Source organism: Coturnix japonica, chromosome 11 (genome assembly GCF_054131305.1).
Source record: "Coturnix japonica strain WE chromosome 11, WE-NBRP24, whole genome shotgun sequence".
NCBI classification, from domain to species: domain Eukaryota; kingdom Metazoa; phylum Chordata; class Aves; order Galliformes; family Phasianidae; genus Coturnix; species Coturnix japonica.
In genome coordinates, this window is record NC_140673.1 from 2,560,824 (window position 1) to 2,582,817 (window position 21,994).

The 21,994-nt window shown below is 55.7% G+C and overlaps 4 protein-coding genes across 4 annotated transcripts; all 4 read left to right on the forward strand.

Annotated features, from left to right (window-relative positions):
• The first annotated feature begins 746 nt into the window (after positions 1 to 746).
• On the forward strand, positions 747 to 4,013 carry LOC146758916 (uncharacterized). Its single transcript, XM_085511930.1, has 3 exons — positions 747 to 2,945; positions 3,219 to 3,288; positions 3,482 to 4,013. Exons 1-3 carry the CDS (start codon positions 747 to 749, stop codon positions 3,652 to 3,654), a joined length of 2,442 nt encoding a protein of 813 aa, XP_085368056.1. The 3' UTR covers positions 3,655 to 4,013.
• Positions 4,014 to 8,477: 4,464 nt separating this feature from the next.
• On the forward strand, positions 8,478 to 10,280 carry LOC146758917 (uncharacterized). The gene is given in 7 exon segments (XM_085511932.1): positions 8,478 to 8,492; positions 8,494 to 8,628; positions 8,630 to 8,700; positions 8,702 to 8,737; positions 8,739 to 8,976; positions 8,978 to 9,415; positions 10,116 to 10,280. Coding segments are annotated over 7 exon segments (1,098 nt in total).
• Positions 10,281 to 10,621: 341 nt separating this feature from the next.
• Positions 10,622 to 14,913, forward strand: LOC146758918 (uncharacterized). The gene has a single exon (XM_085511974.1). The coding sequence runs from the start codon at positions 11,021 to 11,023 to the stop codon at positions 14,564 to 14,566; it is 3,546 nt and encodes a 1,181-aa protein (XP_085368100.1). The 5' UTR covers positions 10,622 to 11,020; the 3' UTR covers positions 14,567 to 14,913.
• A 3,579-nt stretch (positions 14,914 to 18,492) lies between these two features.
• On the forward strand, positions 18,493 to 21,759 carry LOC146758919 (uncharacterized). Its single transcript, XM_085511933.1, has 3 exons — positions 18,493 to 20,691; positions 20,965 to 21,034; positions 21,228 to 21,759. Exons 1-3 carry the CDS (start codon positions 18,493 to 18,495, stop codon positions 21,398 to 21,400), a joined length of 2,442 nt encoding a protein of 813 aa, XP_085368059.1. The 3' UTR covers positions 21,401 to 21,759.
• The last annotated feature ends 235 nt before the right edge of the window (positions 21,760 to 21,994 follow it).

Consider the following 21,994-nt stretch of genomic DNA (forward strand, 5'->3'; position numbering starts at 1 on the left):
TCCAGCATGAAGCCCCTCCTCTGGGATGCACTCCTTCCCAAAGTGATCCTATGAGGACTTCACACAGACTGCAGTTTGTCAAGAATCAATCTGGATTCAAGCCAAGGAGAAAAGTTATTCTGGCACAGACTGCTCCATCATGAGTCTCATTATGAGGTGCAGCTCCCACCACAACTCTTGCTCCACAGTGTGCTCATCTCTAGAGAAATAAGCTGCGTCCAGCACTTTGCTCCTCAGGTGGCTCTCCACGGATTGCAGCCTCAGTCCTTCAGGCCACATCCATCTACTCCAGCACAGGCTCCTCCACAGAGCGCGACAGATCCGTGCTCTAAACGGGTCCTGGAGAACTGCAACACGAAGAAAGGGCTGAGGTGCGGACGAGCCGCTTGGGCCGGGGGTACTTGGCCAGGCTGGGCAACGAGACGAGGACAGGGGCCGCTCCGTGCCGGACGCGGCCGCTTCCAGCCGGTTCCACGGCCCCAGCGCAGCCGAGGGCGAGCCCGTCAGCGACAGCGATGGCGCCGCTGGGAAAGGTCCGGTGGCGGCCGTGGAGATGCCCGAGGGGAGCCCCGCGCCGGGGCTTTGTGACGCGGGCCGGCATCGAACCCGAAGGCCGTTGTGACGCGGGGCTGCCTTGAGGGGTCAGCGTCCCCTGGAGGGAGTGCCGCTCACTCTCAGGACAGCGGCTCCGTGAGGAGGCAGCAGCTCCTGGGTGCTTCCCTGTGCCTCTGTGCGAGGACGCGGAGATGAGCGAGAAGCGCGAGAAGGACGACTCCCAGCCCAACGCAGGGCTGCCACGCGTGCAGGAACGCCGCCAGGTGAGGCAGGCGGAGAGCAGCGGGGCCGGGCTCGGCCGGGCCGCCGGTGGCGACCTGGCCACCTCCATCTCACGCCTCCTTCTCCCCACAGGTGGGCCGCACGGCGCCGCGAGCGGTGCCGCCGGGCAGCCGGAGCCCGGGCTCGTCCCTCCACGGCGTCCATCTGCCGCCGCTGCCCGGCCCGGAGAGCTCGCGGGCCTCCGGGAGCCGCCGCGCACAGGTAGGGAGCCCGAGGGAGGCGAGGCCGAACGTCTTCCCGCGTGGCGCGGGGACCGCCCACATGAGCGCTGCCCTCGGTGCTCCGTGGGGCGGGAGCGGGACGGACCGCGCTCACCTGGTGTTTCTCCTCGGCTTCTCTTGCAGGCGGGCGGGTGGCAGTTCACGCTGTCGGTGAGCCGCAGCAGTGCCGGCGGGCAACGGAGACAGCCTCAGCCATCCTTGCTGCCTCACTTAAGGCGGCCAGGGATGCCGGCAGCTGCACCCCGGCGTTCTAATGTCTGTAAGCTGCCTGCTCTGCAAGCAGCAGCCTGCGCACCTGCTGCGCGAGGCAGAGAATGCACCAGCGGCATTAGAAGCGTCAGACTCCCAACACTTCCCCGAAGACCTCAGGTGTCCAGTCGCAACACCGGCTGGACAAACCCTGTGAGCGTGCCCAGGCTTCTCGTGCCCCGAGCGGCAGCAGACGGTGCCAGCGCTGCTGGCTCTGCTCAGGGAAGACTGGGCGTATGCTCTGTGACATCCAGGGCTGAGGGACAGATTCCTGCCCCCAGTGGTTCCCAAACCAGCGATGCTGGAGTGCAGGTTGAGCTGCAGGAGCTGGAAGATGCTGCTCAGAAGGAGTCCACGGGACGGTCATCTGGCAACCTGTGGAGCGCATCTCTTGCCTTATCTGTTGAGGCAGACACTGTATGTGCAGCTTCTCTGGCTGCAGACCTTGAGCCTGAAGGACACCTCGAGCCCTTCCCAGCAACCAATCCTGAAGATGGGGAGAACTCAACTTCTTCCAAGGCTGAATGCTTTCCAGAGGAGAGCAACGTGGCAGAACCCATGCCTGAGTTCTCCAACCAATCTCTGGGAGAAGCACAGAGATTACAAGATTCCAGAGAGGTGTGTGGGAAGGAGTATGGATGTCCTCCAGTTCATCCAGCAATCCGGAGAATCCGGGATGAAGCAAAGAAGGAACAGATGCTGTCCAGTTCGAACGCATTCCAGCCAAACAGCATGACCATGCCCAGGCTGCTGAGGTCTCAAGCAACCGAAGACAGTGCTGATGCCACTGACACTGCCCAGGGAATGCTGAACCTCTGTACCACAACATCGAGGGTGGAGGGCTGGTTTCCTGCCCTGATGTTCCAGTCCTGGGATGCTGGAGTGCGGGATGCACAGCATGATGTGGAAGAGATTGCTGAGACAGAAACTGCAGGACAGTCATGTGGTGACCTGCAGAGTGCGTGTCTTGCCGCATCTGTTGATGCAGAAAAGGTGTGTTCAGCTTCTGTTCTGGATGCAGCTTCTGGGCCTTCAGGATACCTTGAGCCTCTGCATGCATCGGTGCCAGCAGATCTGGATAAGTCAGATTCTTTTGAGACTGAGCACTGTTTAGAGGAGGCCAACACAGAACCACTGCTGTCAGCATGTGAGGAAGAAGAAAAAGAAGCAGCAGCAATGACTGTTCCAGAATCATCCACACAAGCTCTGGGAGGAGCACCAAAATTGCAAGATCCCATAGAGATCAGCATTGAGGCCTATGGGCGTTCTCCAGTACACCCAGCAACCTTGAGAATTTCTGTTGACGTGAGGAAGGAACAGATCTTGTCCACCTGGAACATCTGCTGGCCAAACAGGAGCATGCCCGAAGCAGCACAGGACAGTGCAGAAACAGGGCATTCAGCTTCTGTTCTGGACGCAGGTCATGGGCCTGCAGGACTGCTTGAGCCTTTCCCTGCATCAGTTCCTGAGGACGAAGAGGTGGCCAGTGAAACACCCTTCTTCCTGCCAGAGTGTGAGGGAGAAGTAAGTGTACCACCAAGCATTTCAGGTTCCTCATCTGATGAAGTCAAGACCACGCCTTCAACTTCCCCTGTGGATGCATGCGAAGGACCAGAAACTACAGGCGATGAACAGAAGGTGAGGAAAGTGCACTTGGTCAGCACCAGGTGTGAAATCAGAGCACAGGCAGGAGCTATGCCAGAGTGTACACTGTGGGGCGATGCCTGGTGCTGTCCCCTTTCAAGCCATCTTCTGTGCACAAGGGTGGACATCCCCTCCATAGCATCTCCCTCAAGCCAGGGGCATGTTTGACAAGCCAGGAGGGAGGTATCCTTCTTCCATGGGGCCCTGGCATCTGGAATGTTGCTGCGCAGGAGCCTACAGGGCTGTGGTTTTGCTGTCCCCACACAGGTTTCTGCAGAGGGCAGAAGAGATACAGAGAAGTCTGTGTCCTTCAGAGATCCACTGGAGGATGATCCAGGTATGTCCCCGGGCAGAAAGCCATCCCAGGGAGGGGCCTACCGAGCTCAGGTGGCCCACCAAGTGGCACGGAGCCTGGCGGCATTCCGTGCCCTGCCACATGCAGTGCAGTCCTCCCAGGGAAATTCCATGGTGGTGGGTGGCAGGCAGGGCCGTGCCTCTGCCCCTTGCCTACAACTCTCTGTCCCCCACAGGTACCGCTGCCGCACCACACGCAGCGGCTCGCCGACAGATGCCAGCTGTCATCAGGATGGCACTTCGGGCTCTGTGCAGAGTTTGCAGCTGCTGCTGCTGCTGCATCAGGGGACAGCAAGAGGAAAGGCAGGAGGCTGCAAACACCAGGCAGCTCCAGGAGACAAAAAACTAAATCACAGAATCAAAGAATGACCTGGGTTGGAAGGGACCCCAAGGATCATGAAGTTCCAACCCCCCCGCCTGGCAGGGCCACCAACCTTCCACAATTACTAGATCAGGTTGCCCAGGGCCCCATCCAACCTGGCCTTGAACACCTCCAAGGACGGGGCATCCACAACCTCCCTGGGCAGCCTGTTCCAGGGCCTCACAACGCTCCTAGTAAAGAACTTCCCCCTAACATCCAACCTAAATTTACCCTCTTTCATCTTAAGTCCATTTCCCCTTGTCCTGTAGTTGTAGAATAGCTCCCAGAGATGAAACACCCAATCCTGTATATGTAGAAATCTGATTAAACCTTATCCCTTAACCCTATCCTGGCTGAGTGCTGTCTGGTCTGTGCACGTTTGGTCTCTGTGCAGCTACTGGGATCAGAGAATGGAGCAGTGGATCCCCGTGTCAGTGATGGCAGCAAGTGCAGAGAGCGTGGGCGTGCAAGGCACGGTGATTTCTCGCTTGCAAAGTGTGAGCTGGCTGAGCTGCTGTGTGTGTGAGGTGGCCTGTGATGAAAGGGTTGAAGGTCTCTGAAGCCCTGGCTAGAGGACACCAAGAGTGTCCCAGCTGGATCGGGGCTCCTCAGGTGCCACACTGTGTAGTCTTGGGTATTCCCACAAAGACATCATTCCCCCATATGAGGATGTCATCAGCATAGGGACAAACCCGGACACCGTGGTCCAACATAATCTTCTCCATCCTCCGTGCCTATGCTCTGAGCACCAGAGTGGGTGAGTGTTTGTACCCCTGGGGTAATCAGCTGAATGTGCACTGCAGTCCCTCCAAGTAAATGACTGTCCTCCGCCTTCCTCAAGGGGACAATAAGAAACCTGTCTTAGACATCAAGAGCAGCCAGAAAGGCAGGAGCCTGTTTCTGTAGAGCAGCAATCAATTCTGAAACATTTGGGACAGCTGTTGCTGAAGGGGCAGTGTTGGCATCCAGGTGCCTATAAGTCTCCCACTTCCCATTAGGCTTCCACACCAGGAGAAGTCCCTTGACATTTTCAGAATACAGTGCCCGTCCTGTCCCATACCTATGGCCATCTGTCCCCCAGAGGATCCACATCTCACAGAATCACAGAATCACAGAATTGTAGGGGTTGCAAGGGACTTCTAGAGATCATCGAGTCCAATCCCCCTGCCAAAGCAGGCTCCCTACACCACGTTGCACATGTAGGCATCCAGTCGGGTCTTGAATATCTCCAGAGGAGAGTCCACCACCTCCCTGGGCAGCCTGTTCCAGTGCTCTGTCACCCTCACCATAAAGAAGTTCTTCCACACTTCTTCGTTCTTCGTGCAGAACTTCCTATGCTGTAGTTTCTTCCCATTACCCCTAGTCCTGTCCCCGCACACTACCGAAAGGGGACCAGCATCACAACTATGACCCCACATCTCAGGTATTTATAGACCTGGATCAAACCCCCTCTCAGCATTCTTAACTCAAGGCTAAACAGACCCAGTTCACTTAGTCTCTCCTCATAGGGGAGATGCTCTGGGCCCTTCACCATCTCTGTGGCCCTCCGCTGGACTCTTTCCAAGAGATCCCTGTCTTCTTTGTACTGAGCAGCCCAGAACTAGATACAGTATTCCAGATGAGGCCTCACCAGGCAGAGTAGATGAGGAGGATCATCTCCCTCAACCTGCTGGACACGCTCTTTTTAATGCACCCCAGAATGCCATTGGCCTGTTTGGCTACAAGGGCACACTGCTGGCTCATGGCCAACCTGTCGTCCACCAGGACGCCCAGGTCCCTCTCAGCAGAGCTCCTCTCCAGCAGGTCTTCCCCCAGCCTGTACCGGTGCATGCAATTATTTCTCCCTAGGTGCAAGACTCCTCACTTGCATTTGTTAAACCTCATCCGGTTTCTTACTGCCCAGCTCTCCAGCCTGTCCAGGTCTCACTGAATGGCAGCACAGCCTTCAGGCATGTCAGCCAATCCTCCCAGCTTCGTATCACCAGCAAACTTGCTGAGGGTGGTCACTATCCCCTTGTCAAGGTCATTGATGAAGGTGTTGAACAAGACCAGACTCAGCACCAGCCCCAGGGGAACGCCGCTAGTTACAGGTTTCCAAACAGACTTTGCACCACCAATGACAATGCTCTGAGCTCTGCCATCCAGCAAGCTCTCAAACTTCACCGTCCACTCATCTAGCCCACACTTCCTCAGCTTTGTTATAAGGATGCTGTGGGAAAGAGTATCAAATGCCATGCTGAAATCAAGGTAGACTACATCTACCGCCCTCTCCCCACCCAGCCAGTGACAATGTCATAGAAGGCTACCACGTTGGTTGAGCATGACTTCCCCCTGGTGAACCCATGATGGCTACTCCTGATAACCTCCTTTTCTTCCAATTGTTTGGAGATGGCATCCAGCACAACCTGTTCCATCACCTTTCCAGGGACAGAGGTGAGGCTGACTGGCCTATAACTACCTGGATCATCCTTCCTGCCCTTTTTGAAGACTGGAGTGACACTGGCTATCCTCCAGTCTTCAGGGACCTCCCCCATTCTCCAAGACCTCTCTAAGATGATGGAGAGAGCGGTTCAGCAATCACTTCCGCCAGCTCCCTCAGCACCTGTGGATGCAACCCATCAGGCCCCATGGATTTATGGAACTCAGTGTCACCTAGGAGCTCACGGACCACCTCTTCCCTGACTAAAGGGAAGTCTCCCATTCCCCAGACCCTCTCACTAACCTCCAGGGTCTGGGATTCCAGAGGGAGAGCCTTTTCACTGAAGACAGAAGCAAAGGAGGTATTCAGTAACTCTGCCTTCTCAGCATCCCCCTGTTACAAGAACACCCCCCTCACTTAGTAGGGGACCCTCGTTCTCCCTAGTCTTCCTTTTGCTGTTAACTTACTTTAAAAAGCCTTTTTTATTATCCGTTATCACTTTAGGCAGATTCAATTCCAGGTGGCTTTAGCTTTCCTCATCACATCCCTGCAGGCCATGACAACATTCCTATATTATTCCCAAGTGGTCAGACCCTTTTTCCACATTCATGGACCTTCTTCTTCCCTTTGAGTTTGTGCATGAGCTCCTTGCTCATCCACACAGGTCTCCTGCCACCCCTTCCCGATTTCGTAGTCAGATGGATGTACTGATCCTGAGCTTGGAAGTAGCGCTGTTTAAATGCTGACCAGCTCTCAAAGGCCCCCTTACCTTCTAACACCTAGCCCACGGGATAGCGCCAAGCAGGTCCCGGAAGAGACCAGTGTTGGCTCTCCTGAAGTCCAGGGTAGCAATCCTACTTTTTACCTTGCTTCTTCCACTCTGGATCTTGAACTCCACCATCTCGTGGTCACTACAACCCAAGGTGCCCCCAACCTTTACTTCCTTAACATGTCCTTCCTTGTTAGTGAGAATAAATGAGTTTAAGGCTGAGAGCAGGGTACAATAAAACAAGAAACTTAAGAAGGAACTAGAAAAAGACAGAGTGATTTTTTCAGAGCAGAAATGAAGTTAGACTCAAGTCACGTGTTTTCGGTGGTGTAGGTTTTAATTCATCAAAATGTTTTTGGAAATGGTTGATAGCTTTAGCTTGTTTGTTTCTTCACTTGTTCTTGACCTTTCCTCTGTTGCTTATTCTGGAAAAGCAAATCTTCCTTTCCTCCTGTTGATCTGTCTAGACTAAAATTAAGAAGCTGATTTTCTTAACAGTGTCTGGTGTGATGCCATGTTTTGGCTTTAGGAGAAGAATGCCGATAGCGCATCAGAGCTTTGGTTGTTGCTGAGCCATGATGTACAGAGCCAAGGATGTTTCTGTTCCTCAGCTTCTCCTACTGTCCTGCCAGCGAGGGGGCTGGGAGGGGACAAGGAACAGGAAGGGGCACTCACACCATATGACATCATACAAAAGCAAATAAAACCGTGCGGATCTGGCCAGGGAGGGGGCAGACACTGCTCAGGGACAGGCTGCGCGTAACTTGGTGGGGGGGAAGAAATCACTTGTTTTGTAAATATGCATGTATATACACATACATACATACGCATATATATACATATACATGCGTTTTCCAGGATTGTTCAGCCCAGAAAAGGGAAGGCTGCAGGGAGACCTCATTGTGAACTTCCGATATTTCAAGGGAGTTTAGAAACTTCAGGTGAATAAACTTATTGCAAGTGTAGTGATAGGACATGGCGGGAAGCAGGGGGGAGGATATTGTTGTCCAGTAGGAACACATCCTGGCTGCATAGCATGAGCAAGCCAAGGTATGTCCCCAAGTGAAGAGACATCCCAGTGAGGGCCTGCCGACCCCAACCAGCCCAGTGAGCAGCTCTGTGTACAGAGTACTGCTGTGCCAAGGCCACCTCTCCCAGGGGAAAGCTGTGGTGACTGGAGGCAGGTAGGGCCTTGCCTGGTGCTTGCCCTGCCCCTAGCCTACAGGTATCTGCCCCCTGCCTACAGCTCTCTGTCCTCCACAGGAGCCACTGCCGCATCACACACTGCAACTTGCTGCTGGTGGCCAGCTGTCATCAGGATGAGGCTGAGCCGCAGCCAGCCAGCTGCCCAGGCATGTGAGCAGAGCTGCCACAGTAGGGCCGTGGGGGCTGCCATATGGGGACCGTCCTCTGCCGGTTTGGCTATGGGGAGCCGGGCAGCAGATGCCCGTGGCTGAGCGTTCTGTGGGGCGTGAGCTGGAAGGACCGCGCTCACTTGGTGTTTCTAACTCGGCTTCTCTTGCAGGCTGGTGGGAGTTCACGCTGTCAGTGACCCGCAGCAGTGCCTGCGGGCAAAGGAGACAGCCTCAGCCATCCTTGCTGCCTCACTTAAGGTGAGCAGGGATGCCGGCAGCTGCACCCCCAGCATGCAGCAGCATCTTCTAATGCCCATAAGCTGCTTGCTCTGCAAGCAGCAACCTGCGCACCTGCTGCAAGAGGCAGAGCACGTGCCATAGGCATTAGAGGCGGCAGACTCCCAGAAGTTTCTCCAGGTCCTTCAGGGAACCTTGCATGTCCAAGACCTGGCAGTGAGATCTGAGAGCAGGGCGCCAGCCCTCAAAGACTCTAACTGTTCTCATGCCTCTGCACGCTAGAGCCAAGCAAGGGCACCCTGTGCGCTGCAGCCAGAAGCCCAAGAGTTGGCGTGCAGCTGGCAGTACCGGGGCATGGTGCATGCACCAGCAGCCTGGGAGCACCAGCAACAACTGCCCAGGTGCAAGCCACTAATGCTGGTAAGATCCCCATGGCTTGGACAGACGCTCGGGAGGGCACCCGAGGCACTGGTGCAGCCTCTACACCACGTTCCCCATCTGCAAAGAAGGGCTCAGAAGGGGAGGCACGTCATGGCAAAGAGCAAACAAGGAGACTCTGTCCCATCTGTGCCTGAAGATGTGGAAAATTCAGCTTCTTCCAAGGCTGCACTTATTCCAAAGAGACAAGATCCCAGAGAAATCACCAGGATGGCCTGTGGATATTCTGCCACGATCCCAGCAATCCGCAGAATTCGTGATGAGGAGAAAAAGGACCAGATGTTGTCCAGATGGAATGTGTCCTGGCCAAACAGCGTGAAAGGGCCAGGGCACTGGAGATCCCAAGCAGCAGATGATGATGCCAACACTTCCGGCACTGCTCAGGGCACGCTTGGCATCTCTACCACAACAGCGAATGCTGAGGGCCAGTTTCTGGTATCTGGTGATTCCCAGACCTCAGACATAAGCGTGCAGGCTGTGCAGCAAGAGCTGGAAGAGCCCACTGAGGGAGAAACTGCAGGACAGTTTCTGGTGATTTGTTGTTGCACAGGTCTTGCCCCATCTGAAGAGGCAGAAACAGCGCGTTCAGCTTCTCTTCTGGACTCAGGCCCAGGGCCTGCAGGGCAACTTGAGTCTGTCTGCCTCAGTCACCAGAGGTGCAAAACACTCAACTTCTCCCAAGACTGCACACTGTCCAGAGGAGGCTAGTGCGCCGACAGCATGTGAGGGAGGGGGAAGAGAACAAACAGCTGTGGCCATGTCTGGGTTCTCCATACAAGCTCTGGGAGAACCACAAACGCTGTGAGATCCCAGAGAGATCTACTGGGAGGCCTATGGATATCTTCCAGTTCACCCAGCAAACTGGGGATCCGTGATGGGGCAAGGAAGGAACAGATGTTGTCCTGCTGGAATGGGTCCAGGGCATACAGAACGAGCAAGCCCAGGCTTCTTAGCCCCAAGCAGCTGATGATGGTGCCAGTGCTGCCAACACTGCTCAGGGCATGCAAGGTATCTCCATCACAACAGCGAGGGCTGATGGCCAGTTTCCTGCCTCTGGTCCTTCCCGTACTCGGTATATTAAGAGTGCACGATGCGCAGGGACAGACCACAGATGACAGACCAAGATGCCAATGCTGCTGGCACAGATCACAGCCAACTGGATGCCAGAGACACTGCACTGACAGCTGCCCTTACCCTGTAGTTTTTACTCTAATAAACTCTATACTTGCAGGCTGTAGAGGAAGAAAGACAATCTCAAGATGCTGCTGAAGCAGTCAGTGTCCCACCAAGCATATCAGATGCTTCATCTGCTGAGGCAAAGACCGTGCCTTCAGCTTCCCCTCTGGTTGCACATCTCAGACCGGAGGAACATTCATCTGCACGCAAAAGAGCGTAAAAGGCCATCAGCACGAGGTGAGAAATATCCATGTGGTCAGTACCAGGTGTGAAATGAAGGCACAGACTCCAGGAGCTACGCTGGAGTGTGCACTGTGAGGAGATGCCTGGTCATATCTACTTTCCATCCAGTTCCATGCACAAAGGTGGACATCCTCTCCATAACACTTGGCTTGCCTTCATGTGAAGGGCACGTCTGACAAGCCAGAAGATAACATGGAACTTGTGGAGTGTTGCTGGCCAGGAACCTACAGAGCTGTGGATTTGCTCTTGCCTCACAGGTTTCTGCAGAGTCCACAGGAGGAGCACAGAACGTCAGGAGATGGCCCAGATATGTCCACAACTGGGTGGAGAGACATCACAGAAAGGAACAACTGAGTTCAACTAGCTGTGGTGGCGGGGAGCATGCAAGGCATTGCCCAGTGCTTGCCCTGTCCCTTGCCTATAGCCATCTGTCCCCGACATGCTGCCACTCACCGCTCGTGGCCCGTCATCAGGACCACGCTGAGTCACAGGCAGCCGGCTGCCAGGCACGTGCGGAGGGCTGTCACAGTGGGCTGTCGTAACCGCCAGGGCTTTGTGACGCGGGCCGGCATCGAACCCGAAGGCCGTTGTGACGCGGGGCTGCCTTGAGGGGTCAGCGTCCCCTGGAGGGAGTGCCGCTCACTCTCAGGACAGCGGCTCCGTGAGGAGGCAGCAGCTCCTGGGTGCTTCCCTGTGCCTCTGTGCGAGGACGCGGAGATGAGCGAGAAGCGCGAGAAGGACGACTCCCAGCCCAACGCAGGGCTGCCACGCGTGCAGGAACGCCGCCAGGTGAGGCAGGCGGAGAGCAGCGGGGCCGGGCTCGGCCGGGCCGCCGGTGGCGACCTGGCCACCTCCATCTCACGCCTCCTTCTCCCCACAGGTGGGCCGCACGGCGCCGCGAGCGGTGCCGCCGGGCAGCCGGAGCCCGGGCTCGTCCCTCCACGGCGTCCATCTGCCGCCGCTGCCCGGCCCGGAGAGCTCGCGGGCCTCCGGGAGCCGCCGCGCACAGGTAGGGAGCCCGAGGGAGGCGAGGCCGAACGTCTTCCCGCGTGGCGCGGGGACCGCCCACATGAGCGCTGCCCTCGGTGCTCCGTGGGGCGGGAGCGGGACGGACCGCGCTCACCTGGTGTTTCTCCTCGGCTTCTCTTGCAGGCGGGCGGGTGGCAGTTCACGCTGTCGGTGAGCCGCAGCAGTGCCGGCGGGCAACGGAGACAGCCTCAGCCATCCTTGCTGCCTCACTTAAGGCGGCCAGGGATGCCGGCAGCTGCACCCCGGCGTTCTGGTGCAGCAGCCTGCGCACCTGCTGCGCGAGGCAGAGAATGCACCATCGGCATTAGAAGCGTCAGACTCCCAAGACTTCCCCGAAGACCTCGGCAAACACCACACGTATCCAGTCGCAATACCAGCTGGGCAAACCCTGTGAGTGTGCCCAGGCTTCTCATGCCCCAAGCGGCAGCAGACGGTGCCAGCGCTGCCAGCACTGCTCAGGGAAGACTGGGCATAGGCTCTGTGACAACCAGGGCTGAGGGACAGATTCCTGCCTCTGGTGGTTCCCGAACCAGTGATGCTGGAGTGCAGGTTGAGCTGCAGGAGCTGGAAGAGGCTGCTGAGAAGGAATCCACGGGACAGTCATCTGGCAACCTGTGCAGCGCATCTCTTGCCTCATCTGTTGAGGCAGACGCTGTATGTGCAGCTTCTCTTCTGGCTGCACAGCCTGGGCCTGGAGGACACCTCGAGAGTTTGGCAGTAACCGGTACTGAAGATGGGGAGAACTCAACTTCTTCCAACACTGAATGCTCCTCTGCCTCTGATGATTCCCCAGCCAGGGATGTATTAGTCCAGGATTTGCAGCAAGAACTGGAAGAGAGCGCTGGGAGAGAAATTTCAGGACAGTTATCTGGCACCCTGCAGGCTGCCTCACTTGTCCCTTCTAAGGCACATACTGTGTGTTCACGATCTCCTCTGCGTTTTGGTCCTGGGCTTGCAGAACTCCTTGAGCCTCTGCCTGCATCAGTGCCGGAAGATACAGAAAGCTCATATTCTGAGGTTGCGTTGTCTGCAGTGGACTCCAATGCAACAATATTGTTCTTGTCAGTGTCTCAGAGAGGAGGAAGTGAAGGACTAGCTACTGTCACGCCTAACTCCTCTGCAGAAGCTCTGGGAGAAGCAGAGAGATCGGAAGATCCCAGAGTGATCAACTGGCAGGCCCGTGGGTATCCTATGATCCCAGTACGCTGGAGAATTCTTGACGAGGATGGAAATGAGCACATCATGTCACGCTGGAATATTTCCTGGCCAAAGAGTCTGAGAAGCTGCGGGCAGCAAAGCCTCCAGGCAAGAGATAATGCTTCCAACACTGCTGGTGCTGCTCAGGACGTGCCGGACACGCAGCCCACAACATCATGGGCTGATGGCTGGTTTCTTGACTCTGCTGATTCCCGAATGTGGGCTATTAGATGGCCAGTTGAGCAGGAAGAGTCAAGCAACGACAGCAGCAGTGCTACTGCAGAGAGCAAGCAGGATAGCAGAGACACTGCAGAGACAGATGGGGGTGTGCACCTGCCCTCCTGTCTTTGCCCTTCGACATCAGAGGCTGTGGAGGAAGACTGGGAGTGTGACTCTGATGCTGCATCAGAGGCAGTCAGTGTCACACTCGGCACATCTGATAATTCATCTGCTGAGGTGGAGGACACATCTTCAGCAACATCTGTGGCTGCAGATCCCAGGCCTGAGGAGCAGGTGTCAGCATATGTGGGATCAGATGTGGGCCCTCAGCATGAGGTGAGCAAGGCGTGTGTGGTTGGTACCAGGCATGAAATTGGTGATTTCCAATTGTTGGCTGGTAGACTGCCACTTGTGCAAGAAGACTCCAGCGATGACAGCAGCAGTTCTTCTAGCACTGCTGAGAGCATGCTGAATACCAGAGACACTGCAGAGACAGATGAGGGCATCCACCTGCTCTACCGTCTTTGCACTTCAAAAGTGGATGCTGTGGAGGAAGACTGGGATTATTACTCTGAGGAAGATACTTCATCAGAGGCAGTCAGTTTAACACCCAGCACATCTGATAATTCATCAGTTGATGTGGAGACCACATCTTCAGCATCATCTGTGGCTGCAGATCCCAGGCCTGAGGAGCAGGTGTCAGCATGTGTGGGATCAGATGTGGGCCCTCAGCATGAGGTGAGCAAGGCGTGTGTGGTTGGTACCAGGCATGAAATTGGTGATTTCCAATTGTTGGCTGGTAGACTGCCACTTGTGCAAGAAGACTCCAGCGATGACAGCAGCAGTTCTTCTAGCACTGCTGAGAGCATGCTGAATACCAGAGACACTGCAGAGACAGATGAGGGCATCCACCTGCCCTCCCGTCTTTGCACTTCAAAAGTGGATGCTGTGGAGGAAGACTGGGATTATTACTCTGAGGAAGATACTTCATCAGAGGCAGTCAGTTTAACACCCAGCACATCTGATAATTCATCAGTTGATGTGGAGACCACATCTTCAGCATCATCTGTGGCTGCAGATCCCAGGCCTGAGGAGCAGGTGTCAGCATGTGTGGGAGCAGATGTGGGCCCTCAGGACGAGGTGAGCAAGGCGTGTGTGGTTGGTACCAGGCATGAAATTGAGGCAGAGGCAGGAGAGGTGCCTGCAGCTTGCGCTGTGGCAAGATGCCTGGTGCTGTCTCCTTTCCAGCCAGCTCCACGCATTAGGGTGGAGAACCCTTCTGTTACCCCTGCCTTACCTTCAAGCAAAGGGGCCTGGAAAGGCAATCCGTTCCTTGGGCGCGTGGCACCCACAGCATCACCGGGCAGTGACAGACTGGGTTGTGGTTTTGTTCTCTCCACACAGGTTTCTGCAGAGGCCAGAAAACGTGCACAGAGCTCCGTGTGCTTCAGAGATGCACCGGAGGATGGCCCAGGTACGTCCCCGGGCAGAAAGCCATGCCCACCAAGTGGCACGGAGGCCAGCGGCGTTCTGTGCCCTGCCACATGCAGTGCAGTCCTCCCAGGGAAATTCCATGGTGGTGGGTGGCAGGCAGGGCCGTGCCTCTGCCTCTTGCCTACAGCTCTCTGTCCCCAACAGGTACCACTGACGCACCACACGCAGCGGCTCGCCGCCGGATGCCAGCTGTCATCAGGATGGCGCTTCGGGCTCTGCGCAGAGTTTGCACCTGCAGCTGCATCAGGGGACAGGAAGAGGAAAGGCACGAGGCTGCAAACACCAGGCAGCTCCCAGAGACAACAAACTAAATCACAGAATTGAAGAATGACCTGGATTGCAAGGGACTTCAGGGATCATGAAGTTCCAAACCCCCCTGCCTGGCAGGGCCACCAACCTTCCACAATTACTAGATCAGGTTGCCCAAGGTCCCATCCAACCTGGCCTTGAACACCTCTAAGGACGGGGCATCCACAACCTCCCTGGGCAGCCTGTTCCAGGGCCTCACAACGCTCCTAGTAAAGAACTTCCCCCTAACATCCAACCTAAATTTACCCTCTTTCATCTTAAGTCCATTTCCCCTTGTCCTGTAGTTGTAGAATAGCTCCCAGAGATGAAACACCCAATCCTGTATATGTAGAAATCTGATTAAACCTTATCCCTTAACCCTATCCTGGCTGAGTGCTGTCTGGTCTGTGCACGTTTGGTCTCTGTGCAGCTACTGGGATCAGAGAATGGAGCAGTGGATCCCCGTGTCAGTGATGGCAGCAAGTGCAGAGAGCGTGGGCGTGCAAGGCACGGTGATTTCTCGCTTGCAAAGTGTGAGCTGGCTGAGCTGGTGTGTGTGTGTGAGGTGGCCTGTGATGAAAGGCTTGAGGGCCTCTGAAGCCCTGGTGGGAGAGTGCTGTTGTGTCTGTAACCAGGCACCTGGCTAGAGGAGACCAAGAGTGTCCCAGCTGGATCGGGGCTCCTCAGGTGCCACACTGTGTCGTCTTGGGTATTCCCATAAAGACATCATTCCCCCATATGAGGATGTCATCAGCATAGGGACAAACCTGGACACTGTGGTCCAACGTAACCTTCTCCATCCTCCGTGCCTATGCTCTGAGCGCCAGAGTGGGCGAGTGTTTGTATCCCTGGGGTAATCAGCTGAATGTGCACTGCAGTCCCTCAAGTAAGTGCAAACTGACTGTCCTCTGCCTTCCTCAAGGGGACCATAAGAAACCTGTCTTAGACATCAAGAGCAGCCAGAAAGGCAGAAGCCTGTTCCTGTAGAGCAGCAATCAATTCTGAAACATTTGGGACAGCTGTTGCTGAAGGGGCAGTGTTCGCATCCAGGCACCTGTGAGTCTCCCATTTTCCATTAGGCTTCCACACCTGTCATACAGGAGAGTCATCAGGAGAGTTTGCAGGTGCTATTATCCCTTGATTGTGTAATTCATCTACTATAGGATGGGCTTCATGTCTGTTGTCTTGGACAGAAGTAGGGCTGGGTATATACACAGTAGTCTATGAGTTGGACTAGCCGAATGGGGAACTGGGGGGAGACTCCCTAAACTACACCATCATCCACAACTTAACAGTTCTCATGTGCAAGGGTTAATGAGTATCCATGTGTCCCATCTCCCCCCTTGCTTAACACACACTGGAATGGCAGTTTCCCACTCCAGTCCCTGGATTGAACGTAACTCACGAGGGGAAAGCAGAAGGAGTTAGCTCTGATGTGGTTTTGATGTGTAGGGTCTGCTCCTAGGGAGCAGACGGAGGGAGAGTCTTGCCTGGTTTGCCCTTCCAGTTGTGGAAAAGAATTTCTAAATCCTTGCTGGTTTGGTCACTCATAATGGACCTGGAAATCCCCAGCTCAAGGCCTTTTACTCATGGTTCTTCCTGCCCAATAAGCTGCCCTCTGGGACAGGGGTTGTGGGGCTTGATTGTTCCTGGTGGTTAGGAAGAAACCTTCTGCCTTCTCACTTAACAGTACACAGTTCCCCCCCCAATAGGGAAACTCTACACATATTCTGTCTCCATCTGCTTAGCATTCCTGTTATACTTCTCCAGTGAGTACATTGTTTCCTTGCTTGTAATGGTCAGCTGATGTCCCCTGTGCTCCTCATCACAGTTGTATTCCACCTTAATTTGAGGTCTCACTAGCCTGGAGGGATGAATTTTCTGAGCCTATCCTGAGCCTGTGCTAGTTGGGTGCTGGGATAGAGCTGAGGCAGAAGGCCCCTCCTTTTCCTTCCCCAAGCACTTCATCAGCACTTCCAGTTACTGAGACTGCTGCTGCTCCTCAACCAGCTGCTCTTGTAGTTTTCCTACTGTCTCCTGCAAGGAGGAGGTAATGCTGGCTCCTGAGAATCATTGCTGCCCACGGCACTCCGGAGCTGTGACCAGCACTGCCCCGAGTACTGCACAAACTGATGCTTTCCCTTTTCTTCAGTAATATTTCCATTCTGCCCTTAAGTCTGCTGCCCATTCACATATTGCCTGTGGGTTCTACCAATTATGTCTTGCCCAGTCAAGCCCCAGCAGAGCAAGACAAGAACTGAAGTCCCACAACATTTTCAAAATACGCTCCAGGCTATTAGAATTGCCCATCCCTCCTTCCGTGCTTAGTATCAGCTACTCAGGTTTCATTGCCCCACTCAGGGGAGAGTACCTATGACATGAAAAGGGAGGAACTTTTAATCAACTTTAGTTCAACACAGTACCGGCTACTCATGAGTTCACCCATCTGCTGTGGTTTTGCTGCCCTGCTCAGCAGGAAGTACCACAACACGGAGGAAGTAGGAGGGAGGAACTTTCAATCAGTTCAAGCCTGTGCATTCCTGGGTCCCAGTCTTGTTTCACTTGTCAATTAGCACCTTCTGAATGGGGACCCCATCTGTGACACCAATTAAATGCTGCAAGCTGAAGAGGATTGCATTTCAAGCCAGGGGCATGTTTGACAAGCCAGGAGTTGAAGGAGGGAAGATTTAGGTTGGATGTGAGGGAAGGTCTTTGCTACTAGAGTGGTGAGGTGCTGGAACAGCTGCTCAGAGAGGCTGCGGATGCCCCATCTCTAGACGTGTACAAGGTGTCTGATGGGGCTCTGGGCAGCCTGGTCTGGTATTAAACATGGAGGCTGGTGGCCCTGTCTGTGGTGGGGGAGGTTGGAGATTCATGATCCTTGAGGTCTCTTCCAACCCAAGCCATTCTGTGATTCTGTGTGATTCTGTGAAAATGCAATTGATGTGAGAAGCTGTTTCTCAGTATTTTGACAAAACTTAGCTCATAACCTCTTTATTCAACAGTGGCCTAAATAATTCACATTCCTTTTAAGTCCCCAAGTTGATAGCTAATTAGGCAAAGGTCTACTCCGAAACATATCCTGAAATTTATGTGCCCTGGGGCAGCCATGAGCTGTTTAAGAAATAAACTGACTGCAGGAACTGGGAAATTAGGTATTGTGGACACATAATGAAGCTTCAACTCTGCAGCTGGTTCATTCACCTTGTCCCCAGCTCCAGCATGAAGCCCCTCCTCTGGGATGCACTCCTTCCCAAAGTGATCCTATGAGGACTTCACACAGACTGCAGTTTGTCAAGAATCAATCTGGATTCAAGCCAAGGAGAAAAGTTATTCTGGCACAGACTGCTCCATCATGAGTCTCATTATGAGGTGCAGCTCCCACCACAACTCTTGCTCCACAGTGTGCTCATCTCTAGAGAAATAAGCTGCGTCCAGCACTTTGCTCCTCAGGTGGCTCTCCACGGATTGCAGCCTCAGTCCTTCAGGCCACATCCATCTACTCCAGCACAGGCTCCTCCACAGAGCGCGACAGATCCGTGCTCTAAACGGGTCCTGGAGAACTGCAACACGAAGAAAGGGCTGAGGTGCGGACGAGCCGCTTGGGCCGGGGGTACTTGGCCAGGCTGGGCAACGAGACGAGGACAGGGGCCGCTCCGTGCCGGACGCGGCCGCTTCCAGCCGGTTCCACGGCCCCAGCGCAGCCGAGGGCGAGCCCGTCAGCGACAGCGATGGCGCCGCTGGGAAAGGTCCGGTGGCGGCCGTGGAGATGCCCGAGGGGAGCCCCGCGCCGGGGCTTTGTGACGCGGGCCGGCATCGAACCCGAAGGCCGTTGTGACGCGGGGCTGCCTTGAGGGGTCAGCGTCCCCTGGAGGGAGTGCCGCTCACTCTCAGGACAGCGGCTCCGTGAGGAGGCAGCAGCTCCTGGGTGCTTCCCTGTGCCTCTGTGCGAGGACGCGGAGATGAGCGAGAAGCGCGAGAAGGACGACTCCCAGCCCAACGCAGGGCTGCCACGCGTGCAGGAACGCCGCCAGGTGAGGCAGGCGGAGAGCAGCGGGGCCGGGCTCGGCCGGGCCGCCGGTGGCGACCTGGCCACCTCCATCTCACGCCTCCTTCTCCCCACAGGTGGGCCGCACGGCGCCGCGAGCGGTGCCGCCGGGCAGCCGGAGCCCGGGCTCGTCCCTCCACGGCGTCCATCTGCCGCCGCTGCCCGGCCCGGAGAGCTCGCGGGCCTCCGGGAGCCGCCGCGCACAGGTAGGGAGCCCGAGGGAGGCGAGGCCGAACGTCTTCCCGCGTGGCGCGGGGACCGCCCACATGAGCGCTGCCCTCGGTGCTCCGTGGGGCGGGAGCGGGACGGACCGCGCTCACCTGGTGTTTCTCCTCGGCTTCTCTTGCAGGCGGGCGGGTGGCAGTTCACGCTGTCGGTGAGCCGCAGCAGTGCCGGCGGGCAACGGAGACAGCCTCAGCCATCCTTGCTGCCTCACTTAAGGCGGCCAGGGATGCCGGCAGCTGCACCCCGGCGTTCTAATGTCTGTAAGCTGCCTGCTCTGCAAGCAGCAGCCTGCGCACCTGCTGCGCGAGGCAGAGAATGCACCAGCGGCATTAGAAGCGTCAGACTCCCAACACTTCCCCGAAGACCTCAGGTGTCCAGTCGCAACACCGGCTGGACAAACCCTGTGAGCGTGCCCAGGCTTCTCGTGCCCCGAGCGGCAGCAGACGGTGCCAGCGCTGCTGGCTCTGCTCAGGGAAGACTGGGCGTATGCTCTGTGACATCCAGGGCTGAGGGACAGATTCCTGCCCCCGGCGGTTCCCAAACCAGCGATGCTGGAGTGCAGGTTGAGCTGCAGGAGCTGGAAGATGCTGCTCAGAAGGAGTCCACGGGACGGTCATCTGGCAACCTGTGGAGCGCATCTCTTGCCTTATCTGTTGAGGCAGACACTGTATGTGCAGCTTCTCTGGCTGCAGACCTTGAGCCTGAAGGACACCTCGAGCCCTTCCCAGCAACCAATCCTGAAGATGGGGAGAACTCAACTTCTTCCAAGGCTGAATGCTTTCCAGAGGAGAGCAACGTGGCAGAACCCATGCCTGAGTTCTCCAACCAATCTCTGGGAGAAGCACAGAGATTACAAGATTCCAGAGAGGTGTGTGGGAAGGAGTATGGATGTCCTCCAGTTCATCCAGCAATCCGGAGAATCCGGGATGAAGCAAAGAAGGAACAGATGCTGTCCAGTTCGAACGCATTCCAGCCAAACAGCATGACCATGCCCAGGCTGCTGAGGTCTCAAGCAACCGAAGACAGTGCTGATGCCACTGACACTGCCCAGGGAATGCTGAACCTCTGTACCACAACATCGAGGGTGGAGGGCTGGTTTCCTGCCCTGATGTTCCAGTCCTGGGATGCTGGAGTGCGGGATGCACAGCATGATGTGGAAGAGATTGCTGAGACAGAAACTGCAGGACAGTCATGTGGTGACCTGCAGAGTGCGTGTCTTGCCGCATCTGTTGATGCAGAAAAGGTGTGTTCAGCTTCTGTTCTGGATGCAGCTTCTGGGCCTTCAGGATACCTTGAGCCTCTGCATGCATCGGTGCCAGCAGATCTGGATAAGTCAGATTCTTTTGAGACTGAGCACTGTTTAGAGGAGGCCAACACAGAACCACTGCTGTCAGCATGTGAGGAAGAAGAAAAAGAAGCAGCAGCAATGACTGTTCCAGAATCATCCACACAAGCTCTGGGAGGAGCACCAAAATTGCAAGATCCCATAGAGATCAGCATTGAGGCCTATGGGCGTTCTCCAGTACACCCAGCAACCTTGAGAATTTCTGTTGACGTGAGGAAGGAACAGATCTTGTCCACCTGGAACATCTGCTGGCCAAACAGGAGCATGCCCGAAGCAGCACAGGACAGTGCAGAAACAGGGCATTCAGCTTCTGTTCTGGACGCAGGTCATGGGCCTGCAGGACTGCTTGAGCCTTTCCCTGCATCAGTTCCTGAGGACGAAGAGGTGGCCAGTGAAACACCCTTCTTCCTGCCAGAGTGTGAGGGAGAAGTAAGTGTACCACCAAGCATTTCAGGTTCCTCATCTGATGAAGTCAAGACCACGCCTTCAACTTCCCCTGTGGATGCATGCGAAGGACCAGAAACTACAGGCGATGAACAGAAGGTGAGGAAAGTGCACTTGGTCAGCACCAGGTGTGAAATCAGAGCACAGGCAGGAGCTATGCCAGAGTGTACACTGTGGGGCGATGCCTGGTGCTGTCCCCTTTCAAGCCATCTTCTGTGCACAAGGGTGGACATCCCCTCCATAACATCTCCCTCAAGCCAGGGGCATGTTTGACAAGCCAGGAGGGAGGTATCCTTCTTCCATGGGGCCCTGGCATCTGGAATGTTGCTGCGCAGGAGCCTACAGGGCTGTGGTTTTGCTGTCCCCACACAGGTTTCTGCAGAGGGCAGAAGAGATACAGAGAAGTCTGTGTCCTTCAGAGATCCACTGGAGGATGATCCAGGTATGTCCCCGGGCAGAAAGCCATCCCAGGGAGGGGCCTACCGAGCTCAGGTGGCCCACCAAGTGGCACGGAGCCTGGCGGCATTCCGTGCCCTGCCACATGCAGTGCAGTCCTCCCAGGGAAATTCCATGGTGGTGGGTGGCAGGCAGGGCCGTGCCTCTGCCCCTTGCCTACAACTCTCTGTCCCCCACAGGTACCGCTGCCGCACCACACGCAGCGGCTCGCCGACAGATGCCAGCTGTCATCAGGATGGCACTTCGGGCTCTGTGCAGAGTTTGCAGCTGCTGCTGCTGCTGCATCAGGGGACAGCAAGAGGAAAGGCAGGAGGCTGCAAACACCAGGCAGCTCCAGGAGACAAAAAACTAAATCACAGAATCAAAGAATGACCTGGGTTGGAAGGGACCCCAAGGATCATGAAGTTCCAACCCCCCCGCCTGGCAGGGCCACCAACCTTCCACAATTACTAGATCAGGTTGCCCAGGGCCCCATCCAACCTGGCCTTGAACACCTCCAAGGACGGGGCATCCACAACCTCCCTGGGCAGCCTGTTCCAGGGCCTCACAACGCTCCTAGTAAAGAACTTCCCCCTAACATCCAACCTAAATTTACCCTCTTTCATCTTAAGTCCATTTCCCCTTGTCCTGTAGTTGTAGAATAGCTCCCAGAGATGAAACACCCAATCCTGTATATGTAGAAATCTGATTAAACCTTATCCCTTAACCCTATCCTGGCTGAGTGCTGTCTGGTCTGTGCACGTTTGGTCTCTGTGCAGCTACTGGGATCAGAGAATGGAGCAGTGGATCCCCGTGTCAGTGATGGCAGCAAGTGCAGAGAGCGTGGGCGTGCAAGGCACGGTGATTTCTCGCTTGCAAAGTGTGAGCTGGCTGAGCTGCTGTGTGTGTGAGGTGGCCTGTGATGAAAGGGTTGAAGGTCTCTGAAGCCCTGGCTAGAGGACACCAA